This window comes from Sinohyriopsis cumingii, chromosome 5, assembly GCF_028554795.1.
Source record: "Sinohyriopsis cumingii isolate HCF-2022 chromosome 5, ASM2855479v2, whole genome shotgun sequence".
NCBI lineage: Eukaryota > Metazoa > Mollusca > Bivalvia > Unionida > Unionidae > Sinohyriopsis > Sinohyriopsis cumingii.
This window is the reverse complement of record NC_142965.1, coordinates 97482652-97509045: the sequence shown is the minus strand read 5'-3', so window position 1 is coordinate 97509045 and position 26394 is coordinate 97482652. Positions and strand designations below refer to the sequence as shown.

Below are 26394 nucleotides of genomic sequence, written 5' to 3'. Positions count from 1 at the left end.
TCAGTGCAAGACAAAATCCTCAATATATATGCAGTGATGCCATGATGTAAGGGTGCTGACCAAATGCTGAACCAATGCTATTGTTGTTCATTCTTGTCATACCAGGAACAGTTTTAATGAGCTAGGTATTTACATTTTCAAGGCAAAATAAAAACATAAATACTGGTACTTTAATACAATATCCTAATGCAATAATTCTTAAACAAAGAATAATGAACTGAAGTAAAGAGAGACAGGTGACTTTTGTAAATGCTTACAGCAACCCCACTAATGAACAGCTCTTGTCAGTGATCAAATTATACATATTTGAATTAGGTAGAAAAATAAACTGAGAAAAATTAAATATATTTATTGAAAGGTAATTTTCCATGATTTAATTCCTAATAGACCCTTAACAACCACAGTCACTTTTTAAAAATATATTATGATCGAGAAAATACACTGATCGATTCAAAGAAAAATGTTGAAGGTGTCGCACGACTTATAGTACATGAAAAAATCAATTTAGAGTCATAACATTTATAGCTCATAAAAATTACTTTTTAAAATAATTTAGAGTGTCCCAAGACTTATAGTGTCCAAAGACTTACAGACATTATGGTAAATTGTGCTGATCATATTAATAAATATTGGAAACAATGTACAATCTGCATATCGCCCTTGCCACAGTACTGAAACTATTCTTCTAAAAGTAGTTAATGAAATTCTCTCTGCTTTGGATAGCAGAAAGATTACAGTCCTCACCCTCCTTGATTTGTCAGCAACATTTGACACAATAGACCATGATATATTACTTCACCATCTCCAGCATGTACTTGGCATTCATGATACAGCCTTACTGTGGTTAAAGCCCTACTTGGTCAACAGGACACAAATTGTATCTGCAAATGGAATACACTCCAGCCCAGTTGATCTATGTTGTGGTGTTCCACAGGGGTCTGTTCCTGGACCTGTTCTCTTCATTCTGTACGCAGTGGCTCTCAAGTTTCATAGATCATCATCCAGTGTCTCACCAACTGTACGCTGATGACACCCAAATATACAAATCTAGCCACCCAACTGAAGTTGATGCTACCATCCAAGGTGTAGATAGGCACATTTCTGATGTGAAATCATGGATGACATGTAACAAGCTGCAGATGAATGATGATAAAACTGAGGCCATTCTGATCACAACACAAAGACTTTCTCATTCACATCCTTTACCTCAAACAATAAATACAGCAACGCCAACATTAAATTCACACAATCAGTACGAAACCTAGGTGTTACTCTGGACAGTACTCTCACAATGTACTAACATGTCATGAACATATGCAAGGGCTGCATATCTTGAGCTGAGACGCATCAGCTCAATTCGCAAATATCTTTCAGTTGATGCCACTAAAACACTTGTGTGTTCATTACTACTTTCAAGACTGGATTATTGTAACTCAATTCTGTCTGGTTCATCTCAATATCTACTCCAGAAACTTCAAAACACAGCTGCTCAGATCATACTTAGAGTACCACAATACAGAGCACACCTCCCTGCTGCTCTGTACCCTACACTGGCTATCCATTCGATCCAGAATCAAACACAAAATTTGTTCTCTGTGCTATGTTTCACTGTCGGATTCTAGTCCAACATACCTATATGACCTCACCCATGTGTACACACCAGCAAGATACTTATGCTCCTCTTCTGACAATCGTATACTCATTATTCCCACTATGAAAACAAAGTCATATGGACAGCGTTCTTTTGCATACCAGGGCCCAGCAACTTGGAATGAATAGCCCACTGAACTTAGACACAAAGACACAGTGATCACATTCAAGAGGGCTCTCAAAACTCACTTATTTCGACTGCAAGAACAAACCTAAAAACCTAATAATGTTTCCTACCTGAAAATACTCTCAGCATGTTCTTTATTTTTTAATGTTTTTCTAATTTCACGTGTTTGTTTTTGTAATAATATTATTATATTTCTTTTATATTTCTTTTATCATATAGGCGTTGTCTAATGTTGTAAAGCGCTTAGAGCTTCTAAAGATTAGGTGCTATACAAAGTCCTCATTATTATTATTAGTATCAGACAATGTTGGTGCCTCATATAATATGATAGACTTAGAGGAAAGGGCAAGATGATTTTTTCAAAAAGTGGAAATTTTTAACCCTGAGGACACACAATCCTATAGTGAGGAGGAAGTCTTTAATAATGAATCTCACAACATGGTCATTGAAAAACAATTATAATGAAGGTCATTCAAAGGATAATTGATAATTTTGTAAGAAATGGTTCCAGTTGGGGAGAAAACTGTATTGCCAGTCAGAATATACCATTTATGACTGTATCTGAAACAGGAGTGGAACGCTAAAGGATGAGAGAGAGAAGCAGTACTCTATCATCAAGCTGATGGTGATACTACCTGACAGCACAGAGACTGGAAGTGATATCTTGCCCAATTCTTCAAGCCCTTATAAGACATACGGTATTATGTCATCTTTGTTCATTAATACAATGCATCATAATGCATTACATCTGATATAATGAAGCTGATATTATTCAGAATGAAGGATAATTAATTTGCCTACACTTTCACACAAAAGTTAAAGTTTATTGCTTTCATTTTTTTCAACAATTTAAGAAAATGCATACATGAAATGTGACATTAGTACCTAGTCATGTGTGTGTGTGCGTGTGTTTATTTCTGAGTAGTTCTTGTAGCACACAGGGTGTAGTATTCAGAAACGAATACTCAGACCAGGGGAAGATCCCAATTCATATTATGAAGGTACCGGGACAGGTGATCGATATATCAACAAGAGTATTTATTAAGAATGTGACAGGATTTGTCAGACCCTGATATCTTAACATTACATGCCCAAGACCCACAGCGGAATGAGGAACTCAGTGTTATTCTATAGCACACTATTAGTAATGCTATGCTGTAATAATGAAGTATAAGTTTGTCAACATTATATGTTCATTGCCATCATTTTGATTATATTAATTTGAAAACAAAATTGATTCATGGAAGAATATGTCAAACGATATATGTGTCGACAATAAAATCTGCATCATAAATATTAAACCCAGTTAATAAAATTTCAGTATTTAGTAACTAATCATTTTGCATAATTAAATAAGTTTAAATCACAAATTGCAGATGGCTCTAATCATGTAACCAATTCAACTATTACTTCACACTTTGTTCAACAGTGCCTTAATGTCATGATATTGCACTTTTAAAACAATATGCATTCCCTCCCATTGATAAAATTTTTTTGACATACTATGGTGCTCAAATTTATATTATCATGGCTTCAAAACATTACTCAATCAGAAAATGCCAAAAAATAAATATCAAAATTTTATGTCATAAGGCTGGTTTTCCCATGAACCTCTCTCTCTCTCTCACACACACACAGGGTTACTTAAGTTTATGATTTTTAGAACACAAGTCAACAGCAAATATGCCAGTATATAGTGTTAGTGTGCATTAATGGCATATATTTAAAACTCGTGTTACATTTTGCAATGGCTTTTCAATAAATCTGTATCTAAATGAACGAGACAAAGGTCAGAATTGAGACATAGCCTACATACTTGCATATAAGGTGGATCCAACTGCAAACTATACACAAGTGCTAGCAGATATAATTATTTGCAGAATTAGGACAAATTTAGCAGAACAAACAATACTGACCCTAAACCACCACTGTTCATGTTTGTTTTTTAAACTGAATCCTTCTTGTATGAATACATAGGATAACTGAGGGCTACTTTTTTCATTAACCTACTATCAGAAGGTACACAATTTACACACAGAGTCTACCTTGAGTAAATTCGTTGCATTTTCATCATAGATGTGTAGTCTGTGTGACTGAAAGAGAAAATTTCTCATTATTAACAAATGCAAGAAATCTGGGCAACTTGATAGAGCTCCATTATAACTTACCATTCTTTCAACGAAGAATTTAAAAGTGACACAAGAACTGACCAAAAATTGATGGAGTGCCATTTTAATTTGCCTTTCTTTCTATGAGAAATTTAAAGAGACAAAAACTGAGAGAAGTGCTCTTATAAACGGACCTCTTTCCATGAAAAAATATAACAATGAGACAAAACTCTTTCATGATGTACTAATTTTGTTGCCTACTAATTTCTGATGATTAGTTTATCACTAAAAACCATGAAATTAGTTTTTCTGCAACAAACCACAAAAGTAAGGACACAATATAAAAATGCACAGGAAGTCAGTTTCTTCCCTTCTTTTTCTAATTAACTGCTGAATATTGAAAACTCTCAAACATATTTTCGATAAACTCAAACATACCAATTTGTAAACAATGAATTTCTTATATGAGTTAACAAGTACACAAGGTCAATGCAGTTCAAAATTCAATGTAATGACCTTTGACCTTTAAGCTAATATTATGGATATAACATAACTGAACATGTCTCAAGTTTGTTTAAATTCACAATTCAGATTTATCAGAAGAAAAAACAAGCATGTTATTCAACTGGCATCATTCAGGATATTCTATATATTAGTTAGAGAAAGAAAAAAAAATTGTTGGGAGTAAAACTACCTGTGAAGACTGCACTGCTTTACCTTTAGGGAAAAAGGGACATAACTTGCATTCATAAAAGAAAATTCCTTCTTCCCATTGAAAGGGAAGTTCCAGAAATCCAGAACTGAAAAGAAGACAAACCCAGTCTGTCCTCCTATGTCATAGGTTGATGTGCAGTAGCCATTCCCTTTTTCAGGACATAGACATCATATGGGATATCAGAGTGGGATCAGAGAAGAAAATCTGGTAATAGCAACAGGTAAGTATTACATCAGTTTTTGCCACTCTACCCCAACATACCATATTTCAATATTAGTAATACAATATGTTGCTACTGCATTGCTGCATTTGCCACTATGGAGGGAGGTTAAAGGCTTCAAAACTGGTAAAAAAACTGGATATTTATCATTCTTATTTTAGGAATGTGTACTACTGAAAGCTGATATCAGTCTGGGCCACTACTGGCCTCAAAGAAATTATAATTCTCTCTGTTGAACCACATACCAAAGGTCAAAGGAAAAGAAAGTAGTGCATGACTGCTGAAATGCAGCATTCATAACTTCCTCGAATTATGAATGAATTTGACAGGATCATGATTCAGTAAAAGCTCAGACCTCATGGTTTTAATATTCATTAATTAAAGGTCCCATCAATAATGGACTGATAAGCCCTATTGATTGTGAAAACAATCCACCTAAAAACAGTGATGCTGAAATATCAGCATATCAGCAGAGCCCTTACAAGGAAGGAAAAGACATGTCCTACAATTCGATCTAAAGTTCAAGTGGCCAAATACAGCTATCAAGCAAAAACTTTGCATAACAGTCAATCTGGATCATCCTGAGGTCAGATAGCAGAGATTCAATCTTGGAATTAGTGAGCAAGACACTGGTCTCTGTAGCCCAACATTTCTGATGAGATCGGTAATATGAGGATCAGAACCAATGTTTGATCTTCTGAGAATTTGTGTTGGAAATGGCTTCCCTATAGCTCTAAATAGTATAAACCAAGCAATCTCTCACTTTACACAGGAAAGAGAGTCAGCCACTGCATTCATAAAAGGGCAGCTAGGATTAAAGTGTTTCCTCCAGTCACAAAAGATTCTCCATTTAGACCCAAGGATGGCAACTGGCAATCTTGTCTGAATCTGCCTCCAAGGGATCTGCATTACGAATGGTCTATCTGTGATCCAGTAGGAATTTTGAAGTGTCCAGGACAACATCCGTGCTGACATGGAGCAGCCCCATTTCATATTGATACAAAAAGAAAAATTATAAAAACTGAAACATAATCAAAGGCACTGATGATATTACACCGCAAGTTAAAAGGCACAAAAATCAGACTAACTTAAAATCCAGCTGCCTCAGTCGTATGTCGGGTGAACTCACTTTATTTGATCAATCGAACACTGTAATAAACGTTATTGTATATGTAACATAAACTACCTTAAATTAACCGACTCTTTCATAACTGTGATCAAAGATAACAAGGAAGCAAAGCGAAAAGAAAACTTCGTAAAATAAAGAGCTTGATTTCACAGATACAGACCATTGTGAGCAAGCGAGTTTCAGAGAATTCTTGAACTGGCATTTAGAGATATCCTCGGGGATGATAAGAAATTTCATTATTACTTCCAATGAAATCACGATATTAACATTGTACTAATTTAACAAAAAATAATTGATGTCTCATGTTTTTGCACAAAAAAAAGAATCTTGTTTGGTGGTGTATCATAAGGTAGTCTAGTTCCAAAATTGTGGACTACTGATTTGGCAAGATACTATTAAATACCACAATAGGAACCAGACTCATCAAGAAAACAAAAAGCAGTGACGTCAAACAGAGATTTTTCGCGGACATGTGATGGTTGTTCAAACCAGTTTGGAACGATCTTTCAGATGTTGGATATTTTGAGAGAAAAAAAATGTTATTTAAACAGAATAATGAACAACTTCATTAGAAAAAGCACATTATTAAACATTATTATTGATGTGATTGTAAAATGAGGATTCAGTCATTAAACAGCCCAGTTACCTAATGCTGCCCCCCCCATACGGTTTTCTCAATGTCAAAGCAATTTTTTCCCAATTTTTGGAGGTCCCTCTGTAATTCGCGCCTTGCTTATAGTTCGGTTAATGTTTGCGGACCCCGTTGTGTGCGAGTTATCGAGGGAGAGGTGTATATAAATGATGTGAGACCTGAAGTCAAAAACTGAACCTAAAACACAATATTTTACCTGTCAAAATGGTATTGATGATAATAAGCTTGGTTTGAAACCAGCAAAACACAATTATACGATAAAGAATATAAATGAGTGGTGTGAGAAACTGAAACTCACTATAGATGATTAATACTGGTGTGAGAATCCCTAAATGTGTCTACAATTCAAGATATAACATAGCCTATGAATCATCAAAAGCCAGAAACTTAAGTTCAAGTCCAAGGCTCAGCTAGCGTGGGTACGTGGGAAAGCCTGCCATTAGCTTCTCGTGGGTCAGTGGTTCTTCCCTGGGTTTTCCAGGGTTCTTCCTCCACCAGTTATACTGGCCGCCATGTATAGCCTATCTTGTGCTGAAAATGGCATTAAACCCTAGAACAACAACCAGATACTTAAACAAAAAATATACATGAACATGTTGGTCTACCAAAACAAATTCTGGAGATGAATATGGAGACTATACCTTCCCTAATGTTCAGACCCCCCCCCCAATATGGATAAAATTATATACCTACCCTAATGTTCAGACCCCCTCTTCCAATATTGACAAAATTATGTACCTTCCCTAATGTTCAGACACCCCCCCTCCAATATGGACAAAATTATGATAAATTTAACAACAACTGTAATTTACACCGATGGGGAAGGAAACATAAAGGGAATTGCAGACTCAGCTGAAAAGCAATGCCTAAAATATTGCTGGAGAGCTCCAACTATGAATAAATATATGTACAATGGACTGATGGTATAAACCAATGGTATCCAATCATTTCATATGAGGAGCCACACTGCAATTTGTTTCTCGCTCATGGTGACGTTTATTAACTTGGCCTATGTTTTCCATCTAGTCTGCACAAGTTATGAAAAGTTGACTGGCTGGAAAGAAGCTTTTGGCAGTCTAGATTCTGGCCTGTGGACTGTATGCAGGACAACTCTGGAATAAACAATGTAACTTTATGGAAACCTTTATTTACAATACCGACACATCTTTGACAGGAGAAGAAGGCAATATTTCATAGAGCATGATTGAATTCAACCAAACAAAGGTATCATCTGAAAAACAGGACAGCTACTGCACAAAGTCCATTAACAAAGAAAGTAAAATAAAGCAACAGCAATATGTAATGCATTACTGATACTAGCAATCTATTTACACATTTGCTCATAAGCAAAATTTGGAGGAAATAGGTAATATTAGCATAATTTTCATTTAGCCCAAGTACTAACTGTAAGAAGTCACTAGACTATCTATTCAGAAAGAGAAGCAAAAACAAGATTTTAAAGATAGATACAATGGCAGCCATTTTTGAGGTCAAATAAATACAATTTTCAATTTGGAAAAACTACACAAATGAAATATTTCAATGCAAACCCCATATTAAGACAACCATACATTTAGGAGGAGTGGCAAAACAGTTTTTTCTATATGACCTAATTGCAGCCATTTTATGAGGTCAGACTGGCACTAAATAAAGCTAAAAAGTGATTCAATAAAAACATAATAATAGGACCATTCTATTCTGACAAGAAGCGAAGCAATAACAGGATTTTCAAGATAGCCACTATAACAGTCATGCTGGATATCTGACCGGACACAGTGAAAACCCCATTTTGTTACAACCATCCATGCAGGAAGAGAAGCAATAACAAGATTTTCAAGAGGTCCAGTATGTTAAAGTTGAATACCAAGTTTATTGACTTTCCTTCAAATTGTTTAGGAGAAACATCAATAACAAGTAAATTTTTGATTACTGATGACCAACTGACCAACACAAAAGCTATTCTTGTCTTCAAATTGAGCTAAAGAGAGTGGATTGATTTCAGTTTTCAACTGACAACACGGAGTTTATAAATTATTTTGACCAAAAGCATCACCAAATTTTCCTGATTACAACTGTTTATCATGACTATAAAATGAAAATGATACTGTATCAATCATGTGGTACTGCATGAACCCTGTGGTACAGTATCAATTATGTGACACTGTTTCAACATTACCTGAATATAGGGTCCAAATTCTCCTCCATATTTAGGTCCTGAAATAAACATAAACAAGTGCAACTGAAGAGTCGTAGAAATTTAAGACTTAAATGAATATTTATATAAAAAAAACTTCAAGGGCTTTCATAAATATTTTTTGAAAATAGATAGATTTCACTGTAAATGAATGATTATTTCACTAAAACAACTGAGGTTTAATTTTATAATAAGACACAACACAGACATTTTAGAATACTAAATTCATTCATTTTTGTGTGATTTGGTGACATTTTCACCTGTATTTAAGTCCAAGGACTGGAGAAAAAGTCTTATTGTTTCCAAGAAATGATCAAACTTCAAAATTCACAAAAATTAAAATAGTGAAATCATGAATAGAACAAGCATACAAAAGAAGCTGGCTAGCAATCACCACCATGATAAACCGAGAAATGCTGACAATTTGGACTTTTTGATCATTCAGAAATATATATTTAAGACATCCAATGGTTCAAACAATAAATGTCTAACACATTCAAAGTATCAAAGCACTGACAGACAAGTGATATCCATCCACCCGATGTTCCAATGCTCTAGTCCAAATACCTGTCCAGCAATGTGTACACCTGATAAATTGATCTCAATTTCTGCCATCTGCACTTTAATATTTTGACAGCATTATACACTGATTGACTGTTCACACATTTTAACATTTGTGGTATTGGTTCACATTTGATGAAGTGATGATTCAGTGGTATACTTAGAGTACCACGATCAGAGCACACCTCCCCGCTGCTCTGTACCCTACACTGGCTATCCATTCGATCCAGAATCAAACACAAAATCTGTTCTCTGCACTACATTTCACTGTCGGACTCTAGTCCAACATATCTATCTGACCTCACCCGTGTGTACACACCAGCAAGATACTTAAGATCCTCTTCTGACAATCGTTTACTCATTATTCCAAGTATGAAAACAAAGTCATATGGACAGCATTCTTTTGCATACCAGGGCCCAGCAATGTGGAATGAATTGCCCACTGAACTTAGACATAAAGACACGGTGATCACATTCAAGAGGGCTCTCAAAACTCACTTATTTTGACAGCAAGAACAAGCTTAAAGACCTAATTTTGTTTCCTACCTGAAATATTCTCAGTATGTTTTTTATTATTTTTTAAAAATGTTTTTCTAATTTCATGTTGTTTGTTTTTGTAATAATATTATTATGTTTCTTATCTTACAGGTGTTGTCTGAAGTTGCAAAGCGCTTAGAGCTTCTAAAGATTAGGCACTATACAAAGTCCTCATTATTATTATTATTATAATATTGCTTTACAGCTACAGATACTGTGGCCAAGTGGATAAAGTATGTCACACACAGATACACATACATACAGAGACAGACACACATACACAGATAGACAGACAGACACACATATGACTTTGGAACACTAGGTCATGAGTTTGCACCCACTGACAGGAAAATTTCTTTCCGTTTCCTCCATGATGCTATAATGTCTAGATTGGTATATTTCTTACTACTTACAAACTTTTCCAGATTTCATAGATGTAGACTTATAAGATCAATATTTATAGATTAATTCTTCCAGATTTCATAGATGTAGACTTATAAGATCAATATTTATAGATTAATTCTTCCAGATTTCATAGATGTAGACTTATAAGATCAATATTTATAGATTAATTCTTCCAGATTTCATAGATGTAGACTTATAAGATCAATATTTATAGATTAATTCTTCCAGATTTCATAGATGTAGACTTATAAGATCAATATTTATAGATTAATTCTTCCAGATTTCATAGATGTAGACTTATAAGGTCAATATTTATAGATTAATTCTTCCAGATTTCATAGATGTAGACTTATAAGATCAATATTTATAGATTAATTCTTCCAGATTTCATAGATGTAGACTTATAAGGTCAATATTTATAGATTAATTCTTCCAGATTTCATAGATGTAGACTTATAAGGTCAATATTTATAGATTAATTCTTCCAGATTTCATAGATGTAGACTTATAAGGTCAATATTTATGGATTAATTCTTCCAGATTTCATAGATGTAGACTTATAAGATCAATATTTATAGATTAATTCTTCCAGATTTCATAGATGTAGACTTATAAGATCAATATTTATAGATTAATTCTTCCAGATTTCATAGATGTAGACTTATAAGGTAAATATTTATAGATTAATTCTTCCAGATTTCATAGATGTAGACTTATAAGATCAATATTTATAGATTAATTCTTCCAGATTTCATAGATGTAGACTTATAAGATCAATATTTATAGATTAATTCTTCCAGATTTCATAGATGTAGACTTATAAGGTCAATATTTATAGATTAATTCTTCCAGATTTCATAGATGTAGACTTATAAGGTCAATATTTATAGATTAATTCTTCCAGATTTCATAGATGTAGACTTATAAGGTCAATATTTATGGATTAATTCTTCCAGATTTCATAGATGTAGACTTATAAGATCAATATTTATAGATTAATTCTTCCAGATTTCATAGATGTAGACTTATAAGATCAATATTTATAGATTAATTCTTCCAGATTTCATAGATGTAGACTTATAAGGTAAATATTTATAGATTAATTCTTCCAGATTTCATAGATGTAGACTTATAAGATCAATATTTATAGATTAATTCTTCCAGATTTCATAGATGTAGACTTATAAGATCAATATTTATAGATTAATTCTTCCAGATTTCATAGATGTAGACTTATAAGATCAATATTTATAGATTAATTCTTCCAGATTTCATAGATGTAGACTTATAAGATCAATATTTATAGATTAATTCTTCCAGATTTCATAGATGTAGACTTATAAGGTCAATATTTATAGATTAATTCTTCCAGATTTCATAGATGTAGACTTATAAGATCAATATTTATAGATTAATTCTTCCAGATTTCATAGATGTAGACTTATGAGGTCAATATTTATAGATTAATTCTTCCAGATTTCATAGATGTAGACTTATAAGGTCAATATTTATAGATTAATTCTTCCAGATTTCATAGATGTAGACTTATAAGATCAATATTTATAGATTAATTCTTCCAGATTTCATAGATGTAGACTTATAAGATCAATATTTATAGATTAATTCTTCCAGATTTCATAGATGTAGACTTATAAGATCAATATTTATAGATTAATTCTTCCAGATTTCATAGATGTAGACTTATAAGATCAATATTTATAGATTAATTCTTCCAGATTTCATAGATGTAGACTTATAAGGTCAATATTTATAGATTAATTCTTTCAGATTTCATAGATGTAGACTTATAAGATCAATATTTATAGATTAATTCTTCCAGATTTCATAGATGTAGACTTATGAGGTCAATATTTATAGATTAATTCTTCCAGATTTCATAGATGTAGACTTATGAGGTCAATATTTATAGATTAATTCTTCCAGATTTCATAGATGTAGACTTATAAGGTCAATATTTATAGATTAATTCTTCCAGATTTCATAGATGTAGACTTATAAGATCAATATTTATAGATTAATTCTTCCAGATTTCATAGATGTAGACTTATAAGGTCAATATTTATGGATTAATTCTTCCAGATTTCATAGATGTAGACTTATGAGGTCAATATTTATAGATTAATTCTTCCAGATTTCATAGATGTAGACTTATAAGATCAATATTTATAGATTAATTCTTCCAGATTTCATAGATGTAGACTTATAAGGTCAATATTTATGGATTAATTCTTCCAGATTTCATAGATGTAGACTTATAAGATCAATATTTATAGATTAATTCTTCCAGATTTCATAGATGTAGACTTATAAGATCAATATTTATAGATTAATTCTTCCAGATTTCATAGATGTAGACTTATAAGATCAATATTTATAGATTAATTCTTCCAGATTTCATAGATGTAGACTTATAAGGTCAATATTTATAGATTAATTCTTCCAGATTTCATAGATGTAGACTTATGAGGTCAATATTTATAGATTAATTCTTCCAGATTTCATAGATGTAGACTTATAAGATCAATATTTATGGATTAATTCTTCCAGATTTCATAGATGTAGACTTATGAGGTCAATATTTATAGATTAATTCTTCCAGATTTCATAGATGTAGACTTATAAGGTCAATATTTATGGATTAATTCTTCCAGATTTCATAGATGTAGACTTATAAGATCAATATTTATAGATTAATTCTTCCAGATTTCATAGATGTAGACTTATAAGGTCAATATTTATGGATTAATTCTTCCAGATTTCATAGATGTAGACTTATAAGATCAATATTTATAGATTAATTCTTCCAGATTTCATAGATGTAGACTTATGAGGTCAATATTTATAGATTAATTCTTCCAGATTTCATAGATGTAGACTTATGAGGTCAATATTTATAGATTAATTCTTCCAGATTTCATAGATGTAGACTTATAAGGTCAATATTTATGGATTAATTCTTCCAGATTTCATAGATGTAGACTTATAAGATCAATATTTATAGATTAATTCTTCCAGATTTCATAGATGTAGACTTATAAGGTCAATATTTATGGATTAATTCTTCCAGATTTCATAGATGTAGACTTATGAGGTCAATATTTATAGATTAATTCTTCCAGATTTCAGCTGCTATAGGTGTAGACTTATAACGTCAATATTTATAGATTAATTCTTCCAGATTTCAACTGCTATAGGTGTAGACTTATAATGTCAATATTTAAAGATTAATTCTGAAGACTACCTAAAAAATGTTCAACATGTCAAGCATCAAAAAAGTAAAATTATATTTAATGTCAATAACCATTTTAGCATGATTTCTTTTAAACTCACATTGGGGAAAAAAAGTCTTAAAAACTTAAGCGGATTAATGTAAAAATTTCATGGTAGGAGCATATTTCTGACTTGGTGTGAATGAGACTTCTAAATTAAGAAAGCTAAGCAATCAAAGAATAATTCGTGTTGATGAAGGATGTACAGAAAATGTTTATAATGTTATACTTGTGAAGTAGTTTTACATATTTGATGAGAGAGGGATTTGTTGTTGTTGTTGTTATAGGGTTTAATGCCATTTTTCAGTACAGGATAGGCTATACATCGCGGCCAGTATTAATGATGGAGGAAGAACCTGGGAAAATACCGGAAAGAACCACCTACCCATGAGAAGCTACCAGCAAGCTTTCTCACATATCTACACTGGCCGAGCCTGAGACTCGAACCTACACAGACAGGGGTGAGATGGCAGTGATCCGTGATGGAGAGCGCTTTAGACCATTAGACCACTCGGGGCCCCAATGAGAGAGGGAAATTTTAATAAAAATATGATCTAGAGATGCTTCAGGACAGGGGCATATCATTTATTATGCATAATATAAAATAGGAAAATGAACAGAAAAATGTAAAATATCTATTTTATCTGATGCTCAAGTTTACTTGGTGGTATAAATATAAAGGTATATATAAATATTCTCCAAGATATGAAAGGGTTACATTCCTGAGACCTCTAGATACGTTGGTTTTTACACAATTCAGATTTTACTAGGCTACATATAGGTAGTTTTATAACATAACATAACAGTGAAGGGTAACTTTAATTAAACACAAGATAAATCCTTAAGATTATGAACAACTTTAACAGAAATGATTCACACATGTACACAAGAGAAGAACTATTTACTGAGGGTGCATTTGATTCTAAGATTGAAAAACAGTCTGTGTGCATGTTTAATCATCTCAGGGAGTACCTGTAATTGATGTACAGTATTTAGATACAGCAATTGTGCATATATTTATCCCAGTTCAAGTAAATTTTGAGATTTTATACAGATGAGTTACTTAAAATTTCTGTTGGTAAATTGTAACAGGCAAGAATTAATCTTGATACAAGGTAGTTCTACAGGGAGCCAAATGATTTAGTGATCTCATTGTTAAATGGTCAAATTACATCTTTGTAGGATTTCAGAGCAATATATTTGTCTAGTTTAACAACTAATCTAAGTGACACAAGGAATGGAAGACAATTAACAGATAAATGCAAAACTTCTATACCAGAAGTATTGATTAGTTCACATGTTTTCCTATCACTGCCTTTTCTTTTACAAGAATCAAACAGCAGAGTAGCCTGTGATTATACAGCAGGAGTCACTTATCACCAAGTACATTGTTTATTATCATTAGGTTAATAGTATCTAAAATCTGAATTGGCATTATGAATCATACATTATCTTCATCATAACTAGAAAATGTTTGCAATTAACTGAACGATCACATTTTTTTCAGCATTAACAAGTAAACAGATTGCTCCCAAAAGAGATAATGATAATTGTTGTTTTTTCCTCTCTCTCTCTTTAGAGCATGCTTGCAGGGTTCATAAACAGTAAATCACACCCATATTACTAAGACCACCTCCACAGGTCCATGTGGCAAAGTTCACCGTGCCCTCAGTGATTTCTTGACATTACCACTACCTCATTTTATTTCAATACAAAGCAGCAATAATCAAACTAAAATTTTTGGAATATTTAAATTCCCTTAATGAGGAAAATGGAAAGACAGAAAAAGGCCTTATGTTCTGTACTCAGTATTGGTGCTGATTTGATGATCAAAGATATCAAAAATTATACTGCTACCTACAGAACCTTGAAAAAACTCAAAAAACTTTTATTCTGCCCAAAGTGAAAACTAATTATAACCTAGTGGTTATACGCAATTTCATTACAACAAAAAACAAATTAATCATGTTATCCATTATTTTATTATAAAAATAAAAAATATGGATTTATGCTGTGGTAGATAATGTCGATTTTTGATTGTATTCTATTATTGAGGATGCCATGGTGATATGGAAACAGTTTTAATACTTTTTATAAACTTTTAATAATTTTCATCATCATTTTACTAACCTGATAAAATAAGCAAAATCATTAATCTACAGTCCCATTTTGAATTTCTACACCAACTGTTCCCTATTTTCATCAACTCTGTCTATTCTGGCAGGAGAGATCATTTCATCCAGATATCAAAATCCAGCCTGGACTATGACTTATTAAGAAAAAAAGCACTTAAAAGCAATATCTAACTTATGTACAGAAAAAGGTAAAACAAGGTTTGTCAAGTAATGTGTTTAACAAATAAGAATGGAATGAGGGAAAGATCTGGCAAGCAAGACTTAAAAAGTTTTGAATGGGACATTTCAAAATAAAAATTCTGGGGCCGCCAGCAGAAATTGGGGCATCCTGGTGGTTCTAATTAATACTGCAGAATCATCCTTAAATACTAACAAACAGTATGACCCACTGAGGCAAGTGAAATCTGAGTCTGGGCAAGTTATTTATTCAAATCCATGTGTTCTAGGTCTCTGTGCATAAAATGTTTTGATTAAGCACTGACCTTCATCTGGGACTACACCTGCCCATTCTAGTACATTTATCAGTTTCTCTACAGCACCTGGAACCAAGCGGGTCTGAAATATACAAAATAGAATGTATAAATTATTCCATGCATGATAAAAAACATCATAATTTTTGTATGATTGGAAACATTTTGTATTACCCAGTTGAAAAAACCCTGAAAATATACTAAATGTAATTAGGAAAAAAAACATGAAGATATTCCCATTTCATTTTAAACTAACCCCATGTACCCGTGAAATGCTTAAATTCTTTAAAGAAATGTAGGAAAACTAGCTTAGGAGAAGCAATAACCAAACAGCAGAGAATTCAAAATATGAACATATAGTTAAAGTAAGTATTCATTCCATCTGCAAAATTTTGTCTTCACTGAATAAAGCGTTAATGGCGAAAAAACTTAAAACTTTGACTTTCTTCCTATTTTAAACAATATATTATATATAAAATCACAAGACATGTCTGGTACAACTCAATGGTACAAACATACATATTGCTAGAATTTTGGTACATGGCATTTCATTGCATATAACAACACTTCCAAGCTGTGACACATTATGTATAAGAATACCATTAATGGATATGAACTATTAGTCTTAAGAGTAAGATATAATTTCAACTTAGGCATGATTCATCATTATAGTATTTCATGTAAAAATGTAGGGGACACTTAAAAAAAAGGTACAAAAGGGCTTCAGAAGCATCTGAAACAATAAAAAGTGTGAATTTATTCTTAAATCTGAAAGTTCACGAAACATTTCTATGGAACAATATTTAAGAAATATGCAAATTTCACCCTGAAATAACCACGAGGTCAAGATCTTGCAAAAAGTGGGTAAAGACCAATATTAAAAATGGAGGGTACTTCCTGTGAATTAATTTGAAAAGATATGAATATGAGTTCATTTTCCAATTCTGCACACTCAAAAAACATTTAACTGTAAGAGCAACATGTAATTTCAAGTAGTGAATGGCTCAATAATATAGTATTTCATGCAAAAATGTTTAGAGGTTGGCATTTGATGAAAATGCACAGAAAGGACCCAGAAGTAGCTGGAAGAAAGAAAGAAAATCTGTTTATTCTTACAGCTGAAAGTTTACACTTTTTTATATAACCATGTAAGAAACATGAATTCAGCTTGAAATAGCACGAGGTCAAGATTTTGCAAAAAATTTACCGAAGACCAAATTATAAATGGTCGATGATGCATGCACTTGAATACTTGCTGTGAATTTATTTAAAGATATCATAAAGACAACTTAATTTTTTAATTCTGCACTCTCAAATTATGCAGAAAACATTAGTCATTTATATACTCGACAATGTCCCATACCCTAATTTGACAGTGCCATAAACTCACATTTTTTACACAGATCATGCATATAGAAACTTTTGTTGAAAATCTTAATATCATCAGTTGTGAAATGAAACAAAGATACATACCATGAGAAAACTGCATTTCATTAATAATCTTTTTTTCCAATCAGTAGGTCCTCATACAAATCCTCATCAGCTATTCTGACGGAGCAAATTAATTAACTGCTATAATAAGCATCCAGTCTGCTCTCAACATGTGTTAGCCACATCTGATAAAATGCATCAGTAACAAAGTTTCGAATGGTGTTCAACATTATAAAGTTGTATGTGGGTTTGAGCTGGTTCTTTATTATAATTTGGGGAAATTTACATGAAACTTAACTTTAGGATATATTTCATTATCAAATCAGCCTCCTCTATTTCTTTGCATATGAAAAGCAATAGTAGTAGGATTTTCTATCTCATAAATAAGTAACTAATTTTACTTTAAAGGTAAATTTTCAATAAGCCTTTAAGAGAATCTTGATCTTTAACTTATTCTGTCCAATTTATATTTTACAACCAAAATAATACATTCAGTGACTAAAGTTCTTAATATGCACAATGCTAATTAAAAATTGGAAAAAAAGTCATAATTTTTATCTTAAGTAAAAAAAATTATCATAATATCTTAACAATTTTTCCCAATTTTATTCTTTTAGCTTTTGAAACAAAATCTGTTCCAAAATGAAGATTATGATAAATATAAGAAAACTGTATATGTACATTGTAGAAATACTGGTATTTAACTATGGGGGAGTTCACTTCTTAGTAGCTCTTGACAAGTGCTAACTTGAAAGCTTCCACTAACTTGACGCTTACAACACTCGTCAAGGCAGTTCTAAAGCACAAGTTTTTATAAAGAAAGAGCTTCTAAATTGTTCTGTCATCAAACTTTAAAAAAAATAATTTAGAACTGTTAGTAACCTGATTGTTTACAAAGTTTTAGTTTCAAAGTCTGTGTTGAATTTAGATTTTATGTAATTTTAACTATAAACTTTAACGGTGTGGTATTGATATTGCCCCCGCACTGAAGCATGTGTACAATGGTGTCACAGGAAGAAAGAGACGTGTCAGATGCATCAAAATGGGTGACATTATACACAATATTTACAACAATGGGTTGTCTGGTTGAAAGCATGTTAAGAAGATAATGAGGTAATACGTCATTTAAATTTTTTATCAATAATTTGCAAAAATAACTAATGTTTCTAAAGTTATGAGGGATATCATTATGAAAGAAGCATATTTCTGAAAAAGGTGAAAGTAACTGCATGGCCATGATCACACCGATTTAATATGCAAGTAAAATCCCATTGAATGGAATACTGTCTTCTCACTAGTTAAAAGAAAATGACGTCCTGCATCTATTTGTAACCTATATTCAGTTGGCCTGTGAGAAAGCAGTATTCTATTTAGCATCTTCTTGCATTTTAAGAGGGGGCGATCATGGCCTAGTCGAGCAGTAGCGTGGGAAATTGGTCTGGCATTCCTTAAAGGTTTGATGGTAAGCCACACTTTGGATAGTCCTACAATGTAAGACATAGCACATGTTGTTTCTGTTTTAGTGCTATGTCTTACTATCCAAATAACGGCCTTGTATAGCGTGTTCCAATGTTGTTGACATGGGAATGAGTAATCAAAGTTTCAGGAACATCACACTTGGCAGCCTATATCGACACTCTTCCACTAATTTATGTGTAATTAATATATATTCCTGAAAATGATGTCTTTATCCAGGCGGAATGAAAATATGATACTAGCAAATGGACACATTTTCATGTTCCGTTGACATACATTTGAATTTGTTGCAATGCGATGGTAGTCAAGGTATGCTGAAGTAAGTTCAAGTAGGTACATGTTGGGGATATGTTTCTTTAATGAAATGAACTGTTGCTTACAGTTCCAATAGGCATAATATATTTTTATTCATTTCGTTAAAGAATAATATTTCAACGTAACCCAATTTTGGCATTCCCGGCTTTCATTGCTTTCCTGCCAACTGAAATGTAGGCCAATGAAACTTTAAAATAGGTTAATTTCTTTTGTGCGAATTTGAATTTATTAGAGAAAAGACATCAGAGTAAGTAAGTCTAACTAAATCTATATGACTTTACTTTGTAGAAAAGCGTTGTTATTTTAGCTGTCAATTGTGTGAAATATTCCTGAAAATTTGACTTTCGTAACGATGTTAGTCGACATCAAAACACACTACACAGAGCTGTTAGTTAGGCTGTAAGACCCTGATGCCCACAACATAAATATCAGCGTCAGGTCTTACAGGTAGGACAGCTCGTATCATTGCTTAAAGTGTAACTGGCAGTCATGTATAAAATAATATAAGGGAGGACACTTCTCTCCTTTGTTGCGTGACCTATTTAATAGTCAACGTTGATATTTCCAGCTACATTTTGCATAGCATAATAAATTTGGTACCGATGTTTAGCTCGGGCTTTCAACTGTGTATGTCTATCCAAAGTGTAGTCCTACATGTAAGACATAACACATTTTGATTTTGTTTAGGTGCTATGTCTTACTATCCAAATAACTGCCTTGTATAGTGTGTTCCAATGTCATTGACATCGGAATGAGTAATCAAAGTTTCAGGAACATCTCACACACATGGCAGCCTATATCAACATTTTTCCACTAATTTATGTGTAATTAATATACTAACTGTGCTGTCTTTATCCTGGAGGAATGAAAATATGACAGAAGCAAATGGATGCATTTTCACGTTCCGTTGACATACATTTGAATTTGTTGCAATGTATGTCAACGGAACATGAAAATGCATCCATTTGCTAGTGTCATATTTTCATTCCACATGGATAAAGACAGCACAGCAAGTATATTAATTACACATAAATTAGTGGGAAAATGTCGATATTGGCTGCCAAGTGTGTGAGATGTTCCTGAAACTTTTATTACTCATTCCGATGTCAACGACATCGGAACACACTATACAAGGCCATTATTTGGATAGTAAGACATAGCACCTAAACAAAATCAAAATGTGCTATGTCTTACATGTAGGACTACGATACGAGCCCCTGTGACTATTTATTACAATATAAGTGTCTTACTGTCTGTAGACACGACAATCGGTAAGAAGGTCATCAGTATCAGTGGAAATGCAAAATAGCTTGAATGAAACGAGGGAACAAAGAACACAAAATTGACTTAAAAAGTTTTCATTTCACTTTTAATCTACCTGGTCGGTGTCTTCTATTCTAAGAACGAATGCACCACTTTTTGATTTTGCCATAAGATAATTGTACAAAGCCGTCCTCAAGCCACCCAGATGGAGCATTCCTGTTGGACTCGGTGCAAAACGCACCCGCACACATGGCTGTGTGGCATCATGACCATATAATCTAACACAAATAGTGTGTTTTAAGCATGTCCACCGGTATCGAAGCGCCATATTTAAAGACTTCCGTAACTTCTGCAACAGAAGAGTACATAGTAGACTGGTTTTCATTTAAATATTTTCATTTTAAACTGATGATAGGGAATATTATTCAGCGGAGAGAGGGAGTACTTTGAATTGCTCAAACAGAAATAAATTCAGTGCATTTGGAAAGAAAGCAAGATTGCATGACGTCAAAACTTTATTATTATTCAGAACTTGAGTTTTAACACAGCATATAAACTTCATATTATAATTATGCTGACGTTCTTTAATCTCGTATTTTACAAACTTGTACTTATCATCATCACATATCGATTCTGTCAAAAATGGTACTAACAGCTGCTTCGCTAGGCGCTCAGCATTAATAGCTTTGTGTTACGACTGGTCGACCTGGTCCAGGATAAAGTGACTGGGTAGGACATCATGCTACATGTCTGCGGCATGATGCCCAGTGTTAGACATCACTATGAACTGCCACACTACAGGCATCGTCACGATATGACTGAATTTTTTTAAAAGCTATGGTAAAAATCAAAATCACACACACACACTCACTCTGCACAAATTATTGAATTTTAATGGACAAAAATCATCTGTTCTGTTTGTAGATATTTTCTTTCTTTTCATATAAAAATATTCCTCTTTCAATTAAAATGCTATTTTTTAAAATACGTATTTGAAATTGTCATATTAAATATCATTTAGTATAACATAGTATTTATTAAATCAATGATCATGATATGGTCATTGATTATATGACTTAAACACCATTTTACACAATAATTTATTATATCAAATATTGAGTTCAATTTTAAATATTAATAAATTCATCAATATAACGGATGGACAAGAAATTTTGCCCTATACCGTGTGTTCGGGTCGGTTGTGACCGGAAGTGCAAAACTTGACCGGGTTCGGTCTGAGTACTCGTCCATCCCTAATATAACACCCATCTACCATAGCTATCACAAAACAAGACTATAATCCACTTAGTCATGTGCTTACTGACCAGTGGTCAATGGAAAAGTCCACGAAAAGAGTTTCTGATACTCCCAAAATATATTTAAAAAATCTTTGGTGAAATCGCCTCCGATCCAGTGTCAATGAACGGAAAGAAACATTTGATAAGCGGGGAGGGGGCAAATAATACAGCAAAAATATATATGCCACAAAGTCGTTTTTGGAATGCAGGTTAATTTTGTAACAAATTAATAATAATAAAAAATTAAAAAGTAGATGGTAGTATTATGCGAATTTTTTAATTCTTTATTTGTTTTTCTGATTACAATCCAGTACAATTGACAGTACATCAGCAAATAGACCAGGGGAAGAACAGCCCTAGTTGGTAGAGAACTGTCCAGATTCAACATTTCAGGTAGCAGCCTGGCTGAAACTTTCATAGCTGCGCTAGGACAACTCATCAGAGTTGAAGCCGGCTACACCTTCTTCTGGAGCAGCCAATACAGAAGAACACCGTAAAGCTGGTGTTGGGTTTGCCATCAAATCACAGTTAGTTAACAAGCTCACAGATCGACAGACTAATGCAAATGAGTCTCTCGCTGTCTGGAAAAAGACATGCAAGTATCATCAGTGCCTATGCACCCATCATGACCCACCCAGATGCTATCAAGGACAAATTCTATGACGACATGGACTCTCATATTGCAGAAGTACCAAAGGCAAACAATCCCATCATCCTTAGTGACTTCAGTGCTAGTCACCAGACATGACCAGGTGTCAATGACAAAATTAGACTACAAATGCAACAGTAACGGATTACTCTTACTGAGAAAATGCGTTGAACATGACCTCCTAATCACCAGCACAGTATTCCGCATACCAAGCCCCAACAAGACGTTTTGGATCCACCATGCTCCAGGCACTGTCATCTAATTGACTGTGCATAGTAGTGAAAGGGGTGAGATTAGCGTCAGTGGGAATTAGCATTAAAAACACCCCCTGGGCGAGATTAGCGTCAATGGAAATTTAACATGGGCAAAAAACCCTGGGTAAGATTAGCGTCAATGGAATTTAACATTGGAGAAAGGAAAAAAAAAAGGAAATATTGAGATTAGCGTCAAAGGCATTCGAACAATGGAAAAAAAAATATCGATTCTAGGGACAAAGGCAATTGAACATGGGGAATAGAGTTTGGGTCTGTCTAGGGACAAGGGGAATTGAACATGGGAATAAAGTGTGGGTTTGTCTAGGGACAAAGGGGAATTGAACATGTTAGAAAAAAAACTACTTTAGGGACAAGGGGAATTGAACATGGGATTTTTTTTTTAAATTTTTTTTATAAAGGGGTAGGCAATCGAAAGGCTATCTCTTTTCGAGAAATGTGGGTGGCCCTGAAAAGGGCCTTTGGGTTTATGTTAATATTAATATCAACATAGACGGCATCTGTCACATCTTCTTCTTCTTCTTAAACTCCTTCTAACTGCAGGTCCATACACAAGTACCCTCTTGAGGCATCCTTGTCTTTCTATGTAAACTCTTCTCAACCATAGACTAGTATCTGTCCTATCAACAACAGTCCACTTGGACCGGACATACATGAGCATGTCCGTCCTAAACATCATGGAAGAAAACAAGGGTGGATGATTCAACTGTGGTCCACATCGTGAGGCGACGAGAACAGGTGAATCAATGCAGTGAACTGCGCTTATTTATAGGTAGAGGAAGGATTGAAACGGATTGAGTTCATTCACCAATCCGAACACGCGTTACAAAATTCAGTCAGTCCGCATCCAATCCGAAGAGAGCAGTCTGTGACGTCATGTGGTCTATATAGATTCGCTAGCGCCTGTGTGCTGTCAATCTATGCGACAGTGATTCAACATGACGGAAACTCAGAAAACGATCCATTGGGGTGCACCAGCAGTGGAGACCGCCCAAGGGAACCCGGGCTTACTTTCAGAAGAGGTACATTGCGATTTTGTGGATTTTCTTACCTCGCAAGAATTTGTTCCGGAACCTTCGTCTCATTCTTCATTACCGCAAGTGGAGAATTTTAGACAGAGACAGAAAGAAGAATTGGAGAAATTTATGCAACGACAAAAGGAAGCGGAACAAGCTCTTCTCCTACACCAACAGCAACAGCAACAGGAAGAGGTAAGAAAAAAAGCAACAACAAGAAGAAGTAGCAGCAAAGAAACAAGAGGGTGAAAATCAAACGGCTACGGTACTGTTGGACATTTTAGCGGAGTTAAGAAGTCTGAAACAAATGTATCAGACTTCTTTATCACGACCGAAGAGAATACGACCTTCCCGAGCTAAACACGCCAACCCTGTGACTAAGCCTATCGTACCACCCTTAGTGATTTCAACCCAATCATCAGAAGTAGGCCTCGGCCGTGGCAAAGGTTTAAGGCAGTTAAAGTTGATTGCTTAAACTCACCCCCTACACCAAAATAAAAAGGCCCTTTTCAGGGCCACCCACTTCTCTCGAAAAGAGATAGCCTTTCAATTTGCCAATAACTCAAAAATCAACAACAAAAAAAAAAACATTTTACCCTTATAGTACATGTCTGTGTATGAGTGCGTGAGTGTAGCTTTTTATTTTAAAATCAAAACTCAAAGACACTTACCTTATATAATTAATGTATTCTTTTCTCCATAGTTACAATCCAATTCACAATTCACAACAGAACACTTTATAAATTACATTCACTTCTGTTTCTTTTTTTTTTACTCTCTCTTTATTTTCAATTTCTTCACCGTCACAGTCTTTTCCTCCTCTTCCTCCTCACTTTCTTCCCTTCTTCTTTTCTTCTCCTGTTTCTTTTTCTTCACCTGGCTGCTTTCTTCCCCTGAAGAATCCCTCTCTTCTTCTGAAGAATCCCTCTTTTCTTCCGACTCCTCTTGTTTCTTTTTTGGGCAATCTGGAGACCAATGTCCTTTTTCTTTACAATAATAACAGGTATCTTGACTTTTGTCTTTTCTAGCCCCTGTTTTTCTTTTTTGACGGTCTGGACACTCTGAAGACCAATGCCCTTTCTTCTGACAGATATAGCAAGTATCTTGACTTTTATCTCGAAAGGAAGGAGAGTAGCCCGTCGGCTGGTCTGAAGAGAATTTTCTAATGACCCCTCGCAAAGCTCTGATGAAACGTTCCCTCTGGGTAGTCTCTTCCATCGTTCTGCTCGGTTTGAGAGTGAAATGAATAGTGAAAGGACAAGACACACACCCTTTTTATACACGCTGGTTTGTCATGACTATAAATTAGTCTATGGTGTTTAAACTTGAGTCATTTGACGTTTTGCACTCAAGATGAAACGATCCTATTCATTCCAGAAGAAAGAAGAAGAAGAAAGTAAGAGGCAGAAACGTGATCTATCGCCTCGTACCAGAGCTGAAGTTTTGGCACAAATTCATGCCAGTGATTTTGAAGAGGACATGAGTGAACCAGAATCCGAACCCTCTGAACAAAGTTCACCACCCTTAGTTAACCCTGAAAAGTACTATTCCATTCGAGAGATGGAAAAGCGCTCCTCTAGAAAATTTAGAACCACGGCTTACACCTACATAGTGAAGTTTAAAGATTTCAAGTCCGACGTACCGTTGGAGAAAGCAGAAGGGTTTATCACCGAGATGTGGGATTCTTTGCTCACTGCACTCAAGCGACAATGTCAACCCAAAGAAGACGATCGCTTGACACTATCCATAGATCACGACAGCTTGAAATCCCCTGTTTGGATCGAGTTTAGCAGACCCGCAGAACTAACCCCTTCCAAAGTCATGGACAAGATTCAACACGTACAACAATATAATGACCAGTTTGACATCACCGATGGTAAAGCCACACTGAAAATGGCTCACGTTTCTCCTCCTCAAGGGACCGGACAACGCAATATGGTGTTATTGGTGAACGACCTTCGCAGCACCAAAAAGAGTCTCGTCCAAATTAACAACCCTCAAGACCAGATGTGCTTAGCCCGAGCCATCGTGGTGGGACGAACCTATGCCAACAAGAACGACACGGCAGAATGGAAAAGAGCCTGGAAAACTATTCAACAATCGGACCGAGCCAAACAACGAAACGAAGCAGAACTCCTGTTGAAACAAGCCGGCCTGTCCAAAGACACACCCTGTGGCATTCCTGAAATGCAAAAATTGCAAGATGTCCTAGCTCCACGCTACACCTTGAAAGTGCACCCTCAAGAAGTGCGTGGGCCTCTGTTGTTTCGAGGGAAAGACTTTAAAGACGGAAAATACATTCATGTCTATTATCACGATGACCATTTCGATACCATTACCACTATCACTGGATTCCTGGGATACAGTTATTACTGTGAGAAATGTGACTATGGCTATAACAATCGAGAGCAACACAAACATTGCGGATGGAAATGCCCAGGATGTTTGGCCTCTCCACCCTGTCTGAGCGAAGGACAAGAA

At 34.3% G+C, this 26394-nt stretch overlaps 1 protein-coding gene across 1 annotated transcript in view; it reads right to left on the bottom strand.

The window, feature by feature from the left end:
- The window catches only part of LOC149799838 (nondiscriminating glutamyl-tRNA synthetase EARS2, mitochondrial-like), a 51999-nt gene extending 30977 nt beyond the window's left edge, over positions 1–21022 (bottom strand). The window contains exons 1-4 of the mRNA XM_089959247.1: positions 20794–21022; positions 16206–16278; positions 8778–8815; positions 3823–3870 (exon numbers count right to left, since the gene is read on the bottom strand). Coding sequence (XP_089815373.1) covers positions 3823–3870; positions 8778–8815; positions 16206–16278; positions 20794–21006 — 372 coding nt within the window. The 5' untranslated portion in view covers positions 21007–21022. The remainder of the gene's footprint in view (positions 1–3822; positions 3871–8777; positions 8816–16205; positions 16279–20793) is intronic.
- Between the last annotated feature and the right edge of the window lie 5372 nt (positions 21023–26394).